Consider the following 10,000-nt stretch of genomic DNA (forward strand, 5'->3'; position numbering starts at 1 on the left):
TGTGTGGAACTATAGCAAATATAGCACCCCGCTTTTTCTCAATGGGATAGTTCCAATGTTTGGAACTATAGCCCATAGCACCCTGCTTTGTCTCAATGGGATAGTTCCAATGTGTGGAACTATAGCCCATAGCACCCTGCTTTGTCTCAATGGGATAGTTCCAATGTTTGGAACTATAGCCCATAGGCACCCCGCTTTGTCTCAATGGGATAGTTCCAATGTGTAGAACTATAGCCCATAGCACCCCGCTTTGTCTCAATGGGATAGTTCCAATGTGTGGAACTATAGCCCATAGGCACCCCGCTTTGTCTCAATGGGGGGTGTTGCCCAAACTGCAAGTGCACATTATGAGTGAGGAGCCTGCTATATACACAACACGAGATATATAGTTAGATAGCTATAAACACTATTCCCAGTCGGTGGACTTTTTTATTTGTTTATTATTATACATATTATTCTCTGGTATCTGTATTCGGTTTCGGCTAACATGGAAATGGGATGGGAAACGTGGACATCCCTCCATACAATTTACAATTTACAATGTAGGCATTTAGCAGACGCTCTTAATCCAGAGCGACTTACATTAAGCAAGAACAAAAGCATGGGAATACATCACATAAAAAGCATTTATCATGAAACATGCGTAAGCTAAGAAAGTAACAGTGGAATATCTATATTATGAGACTATACATATAATACTATACATATAAACTATACATAAACATAAACTATACATATAAACTATATACTACTATGCTATACATATGTACTATGGCGTGCTATGACTATATACGATGCAATTATAGTGCTGTTTACATAACATGCTATAAGTCTGTATCAAATGCTATCTAAGTCTACATGAATGCTATCTAAGGGCGTAGGATAAGTGCTATGGGCCATGATGGAGTCTGAAAAGGTGGGTTTTCAGGCTACGGCGGAAGATTGGGAGTGATGCTGCAGTTCTGACTGCAATGGGAAGTGCATTCCACAGTTTTGGAGCCAGAAGGGAGAAGAGTTTGGGACGTGTGGAGCGTTGTCCCGGCGTTTTTAGTGAGGGTACTTCCAGCTCATCCACGTGTGATAACAGCATCCTAAGGTTAGCAAGGAATATCAGCCCAAACACTAGTTTGATATGGTGTCCCAGCGTACAGTAAGGTCAGACTAAAGGAATATCAGCCCAAACACTAGTTCGATATGGTGTCCCAGCGTACAGTAAGGTCAGACTAAAGAGGTCCTTTTGTCCACCAGTCCACCTTGAGGCTTAATCAGGAGTTGTAGTAGCCACGGGGGAATCTAAGCGGTGGACATTGCTCTTGTTTTCATGTCTATATTGTTTTGTTACGTGTGAAATGATATGTGTTTCTGCATCCAGGGCTGCTGGGTCGCAAGACACAGTTCAGTGTGAACTGATAATAAAGACAATTATTTTGTGCACTGGGAGCCAGTTCCTCCTGGTTCCTTTTTTTAATGTGATGACCGAGGAGATAAATCCCCTTGCACTAGAGAGGACCAAATGTCCCCACAAGTATAGCAGAATATGACACACAGACCATTGTCCTGGTGTCGCCAGATCAGAGTCAAAAGGTGCAGATGAGAATTGCTGTGTGAATTGGTATCGTTAAGGCGTGCACGGCAACAGTTTGTGTTGCGTGTGATTTCACACCAGAAGATATATAAGATGATGCACCGCGTTGAAAATGACTGTAGACATTGAGAGAGAAGACAGACAGACAGACAGACAGACAAACGGAACCAGACAGACAGACAGACTGAGCGATGTTGTCTTGGACCGTTTCCAAAGCAGGAGGACCAAAGCGAGTCTGTCATGCTGCCGTAGCAGTGAGGAACAAACTGTATTCCTTTGGAGGCTCCTATGATGGAGCGACCAACAACATGGAACAGATGGATGTCCATGTCTTCAACACAATGTCTTTATCCTGGAAGAAGTTACCTCCAGTGAGTCCTGGAAGAGGAGACGGTCACTTTGAGGTTCCATCCAGGCGCTACGGCCACACAGCTGTGTTGGTAGAAGATACAGTCTACATCTGGGGAGGAAACTGGGGAGAGGAGTACTACAATGTGCTTTATGCATTTGATGTGGACGCCCACATATGGTTCAAACCCAGCAGGGTTTCTGGAGCTGTTCCAGAGGAGAGGAGGGACCACTCAGCCTGTGTGTTGGAGAAGGTCATGTTTATCTATGGAGGAGACATCCAGACTGTCACTAATGACATGTACAAGTTGGACACCAGCACAATGGTCTGGACGTTAATTAACACCAGAGGAACTCCACCTCCTACTTCATGGTGTCACTCTGCTACCATCATCGGGACAAAGATGTTTGTATTTGGGGGCTATTGGGGTCAGGACTACAACACCATCAGTGTGTTTGACACAGAGACAGACCTCTGGCTGAACACACCTTCTGCACAGCCTCTTCCAGAAAGACGCTGGTGTCATTCAGCCTTTACCTACAATGGAGAGCTGTACATATTCGGTGGCTGTAACAATAAGCCCCTCAATGATGTGTGGAAGTTCCGTCCAGAGACCTTCTCCTGGAAGAAGGTTGAGCCCAAGGGGAAAGGACCAGGTCCATTGTATGGTATGCGCTGTTGCATTGTGGGAGATCATATCATCCTCTTTGGAGGAAGGAAAGGAACTCACACTAACTCTGATAAGCTGTTCATCTTAGACTTGAGTCCTTCTCTTAAGACTTTATGTAAACTAGCAGTTATTCAGTACGGTCTGGACCAATCAGAACTCCCACACGACATCAGGTGGGAACTGGTAGCCATGACAACCAACAGTGTGCTCACTGCCAACAAGGTCACTAGAAAAAGGAAAACCAGAAGACATTGAGTCAACTAAACCAGACTCCATGTGACCACCAGTATAATGACATCACTCATGTACAGTATGACATCACCACTGTGACGCCAGTCATCTCCGTATTTGGGCGTAAGTTTTTCGGCCCAAGTCAAGGTTGTCATGTTGTGCGTGTTTCATCCTCCTGTGCCGTTCTGTCAACGTAACTATGCTCAATAAAATAAATGCTTTCATTTGGACTGAGCTCAGATTGCACCGAAGTGCCGAAGTATGACGTCAATTACACATCCTACCTGGGTTGGGTTTTTATTTTCTTGAGCGGAGCTGGCCTCTCTTATGCACAGCTTTGTGTGTCTCTGTAGCACCGAATGTGATGATTTGATTGGCTGATTTGATATGATGACGTCATTGTCGTTCATCATCTTGATGAAAGGCAGCGCTCACTGTATGATGATAAGAGCACCGCTCACTTCACATGAGTGTGATTTTTTTGAGGGACACTTACCCCTCCAACGCCTGGCTTTGTGTGTTTGGCTTGTGACGTCATGTGTGTGTGTGGACAAGTCTATGGACTTTGTATGACGTCATGTGTGTGGATACGTCTATGGACTTTGTATGATGCCATGTGTGTGGATACGTCTATGGACTTTATATGATGTCATGTGTGTGGCTAAGTCTATGGACTTTGTATGACGGGTATTCTTCTGTGCATCAAATTGCCAAGTCAAATGGCAAATGACGTAAGTGTGCGATTGATTTTTTTTTTTACCCCATTCTGAACCGTCATGGACTTTATGTCCAGCTTTTAGAGGGCCATTCATGCAGCAAGCGGAGCCCGCAGCTCCACCTCCTCGCTGGGGTGGAGTCTGCGGAACCGTTGCCCACCACTCCTGGATGAAGTGTCTGGTGCTGGGAGGACTCTGGTGCGACGCACAGGTCCTGGGCCCGGTGAGAGCAGGAGTGGACCTGGTGAGACGTAGGAGGGGCCCGGACAGGAGACAACCCACAGAGCCTCCTAGTCCCTCCATGTGCCAGATGTGTAGCCTACCTCCCAGCCCTGGCAGAGTAGTTCTGGGGCAGCGGATTGTGTGTCCCTGGTTCTTCACTAATGGGACTGATGGAGGGTATAGCTACTGCAGGGACGTAAGTCGGGACTTGATCACCCCCACCTGGGTCACCCGAGTGAGGGGTGTGGAGTTCGAGAGACCTGAGACCCCGATGACCCCGATGACCCCGATGACCTTGGGAACGCGAGCGGCGCGAATAAGAGAAAGAAAAAAAATTTGTCTGTTGTGTGATTGGCCTGTTGTTCAAGGTAAGGCAGACGGGCCACATTTGGCCCGCGGGCTTTGACTCTGACACCCATGCGGCTTAACACATTCTGACCTGAGATCAGATTCATACGAGGTTTCCACTGGACACACACACTGGTCTGATTATAACCCATTCTGACCTGAGATCAGATTCTAGAAATGTCAGTCGTTCTTCGATTTTTTTCAAAAATAGCAGACCTACAAGCTCGTAGCGCGCCACCGAGTGGCGCGCTACGAGCTTGTAGATCTGCTATTTTTCAATAGCTAAAGCATAACATGATGCTGACACCAAAATGGGTCCTGTCCTGTTCTTTGGCTAAATAGAAGTGTCTATTTGTACGTCTCTAAATGTCTTGATGAATTGAACAAGGTGGACCCCTCAAGTGTAATTAACGCTTTATGGTGTCGTCCACTCACAGTTAACAGTCTTTGTATTGAGCTGTGCTTTGAAACGTGCTGTAATTCTGCAAACTGTCAATACATCAATCAATCAATCAATGAATGAATCACTCAGCAACTGCTCCCCCTGTGGCTGTGGGTGAGAACTGCATGGCTCCACGTATTTGCCTCGCCGTCTCAATAAAATCGGGAGAATTCCTGAATATCCTAAATTTAGACTTTGAATTAAAAAGGAAAGCCTTTCAACACCTTCCAAAGAACCCAAGGTTTTCCTCTCTCTCTCTCTCTCTCTCTCTCTCTCTCTCTCTCTCTCTCTCTCTCTCTCTCTCTCTCTCTGTCTCTGTCTCTGTCTCTGTCTCTGTCTCTGTCTCTCTCTCTCTCTCTCTCTCTCTATCTCTCTCTCTCTCTCTCTCTCTCTCTCTCTCTCTCTCTCTCTCTCTCTCTCTGTATCTCTCTCTCTCTCTCTCTCTCTCTCTCTCTCTCTCTCTCTCTCTCTCTCTCTCTCTCTCTCTCTCTCTCTCTCTGTATCTCTCTCTCTCTCTCTCTCTCTCTCTCTCTCTCTCTCTCTCTCTGTCTCTGTCTCTGTCTCTGTCTCTCTCTCTCTCTCTCTCTCTCTCTCTCTCTCTGTCTCTCTCTCTCTGTCTCTCTCTCTCTCTCTCTCTCTCTCTCTCTCTCTGTCTCTGTCTCTGTCTCTGTCTCTCTCTCTCTCTCTCTGTCTCTCTCTCTCTCGACATCGGTGTGTGAATGGGTGAATGTAATGCACAGTATGTAAAGGTGTGTGAACGTGTGTGTGAATGGGTGAATGTAATGCACAGTCTATGGAAACGTGTGTGAACGTGTGTGTGTGAATGGGTGAACGTAATGCACAGTCTATGGAAACGTGTGTGTGTGTGAATGGGTGAACGTAATGCACAGTCTATGTAAAGGTGTGTGAATGTGTGTGTGAATGGGTGAAGGTAATGCACAATCTATGTGAAGGTGTGTGAACGCCTGGTCACAACGTAAGGCAGAGAAGCATAAAGTAAAGCCTGGTCACAACGTAAGGCAGAGAAGCATAAAGTAAAGCCTGGTCACAACGTAAGGCAGAGAAGCATAAAGTAAAGCCTGGTCACAACTAGGGTTGGGATTCGTTAGGATTTTAACGGTTCCGGTTCCTAACGGTTCCCTTAACGGATCCTAATATTATTTTTTCCCCTTTTCTTCTGACATAAATGATGCTTATATTATAACTAACCTAACCAAGTACATAATAAAAACAAATGAATTAATTAAATTATTGAAAATGCACTTTACAAGTATGAGGTGGCACTATTATTTAAACTTCACCACCACCACCACCAGCTAGCCACCACAACAATATCATTTTTACTCTATATTGCAATTTGCTGTATATTAAATACAGTACACATTGCAATAATGATATTGTTGTGGTGACAAATGTTGTCTTTAATGTTCAGATTAATTTAATATGAAGGACCCCTTACCCTAATGGAAACAAATAGTGCTTTCTTGGAATAAATAAATCCTTTTAGCAGACCTTGTATTGAACTGTAGGCTACGTTCCTGTGCTTTTTTCTGCAAACTGTTTATAAAGTAGGCTAATCAATCTATGGAGGTATATGCACCTAAACGCTGGGCTCTCAACAGTCACGCGATTAATTTAGAGCCAAATCAAAAGCAGTTGAGTTGCTTATAAGTTGTAAAAAATAAGTGCAGAAAATTGATTTGGCATGATTCATAAAATATCAGACAGAAAGACGTCGAGACATTGGCGTTCTAAATTAACACCATTAACAACAGTTGTACAATACACCTAATGAAAAGCTCTGTAGACATTAGTAGTTTTTATTTTCTATTACGTTACTAGCCTGGGGAAAGTGAACCAGCCTTGCATCATCCTCATCCCCCGCCGGCTGTGGTGGAGCTGCGGGGAGTCCGCATGGCTCTCAAACGCGATTTGCCTAGATTATTCTCGTGAGTTGTGGACTCGTGTAGGCGTATTGATTTTGAGTTGTTTCATCAATGTGGACGTGCAACTGGTACAAGTTGCAACAACCTTTGCAGGGAACTATAGCATAACATTTATTCTACAACAGGTCGTTAAGAGGAAGCAATCTGATTGGTTGAAACAGCCTTCTAGCCGGTGGTTTAACCAGCACACACCACCACCTAATCAAAACAAAGAATGCAGCTGCTCTGTTCTCCCAGAGCGCTATCAAACTCGGTGGCTAGGCTAGCTAGTTTCTTTGGACATTTGTGGTCGTAGTGACTACATCTGTCATTAAAAAAATATTTTTTTTCAGCGATTCTCTTTGTTTTAAGGGTAACTGTTGTAGAATAGCAATATTACACTCGAGGGTGTTGTTTAACGTGATTATTGCCACTTCAGTGATGCTTGCGGAACTCGACTTCGTCTCGTTCCTGACCGCATCACTGTCGTGGCAATAACCACGTTAAACAACACCCTCTCGTGTAATATTGCTTAATTCCACTTTGCGTGCTCAGCATCAGAGTCATTTCCCTCTCTGTTAACCACACTTTGGAGATCTCTTCGACATCACTCGCTCCGCAGCGGTGAGCGGTCGCTGAATGCACAGAACAGTGGGCGTATCCTCCCCGACCCCACACACTCCTTTAGGTGGGGTGACGTCACCTCAGGCTCTGCTTGCATGCATGCACATTGCACAGACACAGCGGAGCTAAATGACGACTGATGAGAACCGTTTGGGGAACCGTTAATAAAAAAACGATGGAACCGGCTCCGGATCCGCAATGTCGGAACCGGGTCTGAAATGGACCCGGTTCCGAATCCCAACCCTAGTCACAACGTAAGACAGAGAAGCATAAAATAAAGCCTGGTCACATGTAAGGCAGAGAAGCATAAAGTAAAGCCTGGTCACAACGTAAGGCAGAGAAGCATAAAGTAAAGCCTGGTCACAACGTAAGACAGAGAAGCATAAAGTAAAGCCTGGTCACAACGTATAAGACAGAGAAGCATGAAGTAAAGCCTGGTCACAACGTAAGACAGAGAAGCATAAAGTAAAGCCTGGTCACAACGTAAGGCAGAGAAGCATAAAGTAAAGCCTGGTCACAACGTAAGGCAGAGAAGCATAAAGTAAAGCCTGGTCACAACGTAAGGCAGAGAAGCATAAAGTAAAGCCTGGTCACAACGTAAGACAGAGAAGCATAAAGTAAAGCCTGGTCACAACGTAAGACAGAGAAGCATAAAGTAAAGCCTGGTCACAACGTAAGACAGAGAAGCATAAAGTAAAGCCTGGTCACAACGTAAGACAGAGAAGCATAAAGTAAAGCCTGGTCACAACGTAAGACAGAGAAGCATAAAGTAAAGCCTGGTCACAACGTAAGGCAGAGAAGCATAAAGTAAAGCCTGGTCACAACGTAAGGCAGAGAAGCATAAAGTAAAGCCTGGTCACAACGTAAGACAGAGAAGCATAAAGTAAAGCCTGGTCACAACGTAAGGCAGAGAAGCATAAAGTAAAGCCTGGTCACAACGTAAGGCAGAGAAGCATAAAGTAAAGCCTGGTCACAACGTAAGGCAGAGAAGCATAAAGTAAAGCCTGGTCACAACATAAGGCAGAGAAGCATAAAGTAAAGCCTGGTCACAACGTAAGGCAGAGAAGCATAAAGTAAAGCCTGGTCACAACGTAAGACAGAGAAGCATAAAGTAAAGCCTGGTCACAACGTAAGGCAGGGAAGCATAAAGTAAAGCCTGGTCACAACGTAAGACAGAGAAGCATAAAGTAAAGCCTGGTCACAACGTAAGGCAGGGAAGCATAAAGTAAAGCCTGGTCACAACGTAAGACAGAGAAGCATAAAGTAAAGCCTGGTCACAACGTAAGGCAGGGAAGCATAAAGTAAAGCCTGGTCACAACGTAAGGCAGAGAAGCTATCGGCGTCGAATGTATTTCCTCCGGATACGATATTATCCCGACCAATCACAGCACTTGTTTCATTCGCAGGAGAATGTAAACTGATTTGCAAAGCATCGACGTCATTTCCTTGGGGGCGATACTTCCGCTAAAGTCCCGCGACTTCCGCTGATGGTCTTTTCAGCGTAGGCCTTGCCCAGGGTGCGTTCGTACAAAGAAATTGTTTGTTTCTGATCTACGCTTATCCAGATTCTCTCTCTCTCTCTCTCTCTCTCTCTCTCTCTCTCTCTCTCTCTCCCAGCTCCCCTGCGTAAGGCTAAGTTTGTGGAGAGCCCTCGAATCCCGCCCTCAGAGCTTGGCTCCTCCCACTCAGAGTTTGGCTCCGCCCACCACCACGACAACGACGACCCTGAGCTGGACCCGTTCTGCTCTGGTGAGAGTTTTTCCCGCCTTTCCGAAAACCAAGGATAGCTTAGAGAAGGAGAGGACATGGTGGTCACGTGCTTCATGGGCTGCGCCATGTTGACACTTTCATGGACGCAGTCTTGGAAGTTCGGCAGAATGCACTGGAGTCAATGAGAGCTCAGTGACCAGCTCTATTTATATATTATACAGTATATATTATATATTTCTAAATGACTGAGACCTTTTGTAAAGTAATCGCTTCTGGAAAACAACAGAAGACATGTAACACATTGTTGTCTGCTGTGTTGCACCAGTGTTGTTTTTGGCAGCAAATTTCTATTTTAGTTTTAGTCATAGTCTTTGGACTGAAACTTCATTTAGTTTTAGTCACATTTTAGTCACCTGGAATGTCTTAGTGTTAGTGTTAGTCTAGAGTCTAGTTTTAGTCGACTAAATGTCATAAGATTTTAGTCGACTAAATCTACAGTTGATTTAGTCGACTAAAATGTAGTGGGTCTTGGTGCCGTCGTAATGAGTGTTTTTACACTTGCTGAAAATAGCCGATCTACTGCGACGCGTTGTGAGCTTGTAGATCGGCCATTTCCAGCATGCAACCAAGTGTAAAATGACTTATACTGGATCTCTTGTCCACTAGTCCCTTCCTAACATTTTTTGTCTAGTTTTTATTTGTTGACGAAATTGTCAGTATATTTAGTCTTAGTTTTAGTCATCGTAGCTTAGTTTTCATTTAGTTTACATTTAGTTTCCGTCAGTGGAAAAAGGTAGTCGACGAACATTTTTTTCGTCTTAGTTTTAGTCGACAAAAACAACACTGCTTCGGAGCCAGAAACGAGGCCTGCTGCTGTTTAGATCCTCAAATATAATTATATACTGTGCACTCTGTGCACATCGAAAGGCAAGTGATTGACATGTCTTCGTTTATATTCCTGAACCGATTAAATATGACAAAAGGTCTCAACCGTTCATGAATAGTGTTTGTTATGAGCTGGTCCAGCCGGCTCCGTTCACTGCCATGTATTCATTGCACTTTTCCACTGTGAGTTTGGCTCCCATGAAAGTGTCAGTGTTTCTGGTAATACTATTGTCCTCTCATGTTGTATGTCCGTGGAGGAAATGGAATGTTACTAGACGTGAGGGCCGCAAAGT

General features: G+C 44.6%; 3 protein-coding genes across 3 annotated transcripts in view; all 3 read left to right on the plus strand.

The window, feature by feature from the left end:
* Positions 1–1,410, plus strand: part of LOC310874811 (transmembrane protein 180-like) — a gene marked incomplete at its 3' end in the record, with an annotated part of 19,120 nt that extends 17,710 nt beyond the window's left edge. The window contains exons 3-4 of the mRNA XM_083787678.1: positions 1,052–1,056; positions 1,373–1,410. Coding sequence (XP_083643804.1) covers positions 1,052–1,056; positions 1,373–1,410 — 43 coding nt within the window. The remainder of the gene's footprint in view (positions 1–1,051; positions 1,057–1,372) is intronic.
* A 366-nt stretch (positions 1,411–1,776) lies between these two features.
* Positions 1,777–2,859, plus strand: LOC310874812 (kelch domain-containing protein 3-like; the record flags this gene model as incomplete). Its single annotated transcript, XM_083787679.1, has 1 exon — positions 1,777–2,859. One exon carries the CDS (start codon positions 1,777–1,779, stop codon positions 2,857–2,859), a length of 1,083 nt encoding a protein of 360 aa, XP_083643805.1.
* Positions 2,860–8,825: 5,966 nt separating this feature from the next.
* LOC310875200 (protein TANC2-like) overlaps positions 8,826–10,000 on the plus strand; it is an 86,344-nt gene continuing 85,169 nt past the window's right edge. Inside the window, exon 1 of the mRNA XM_083788344.1 lies at positions 8,826–8,861. The gene's annotated coding sequence lies outside the window, so the exon portion shown is untranslated. The remainder of the gene's footprint in view (positions 8,862–10,000) is intronic.

This window comes from Protomyctophum parallelum, assembly GCF_964188405.1.
Source record: "Protomyctophum parallelum genome assembly, chromosome: 17".
In the NCBI taxonomy this organism is placed as follows: domain Eukaryota; kingdom Metazoa; phylum Chordata; class Actinopteri; order Myctophiformes; family Myctophidae; genus Protomyctophum; species Protomyctophum parallelum.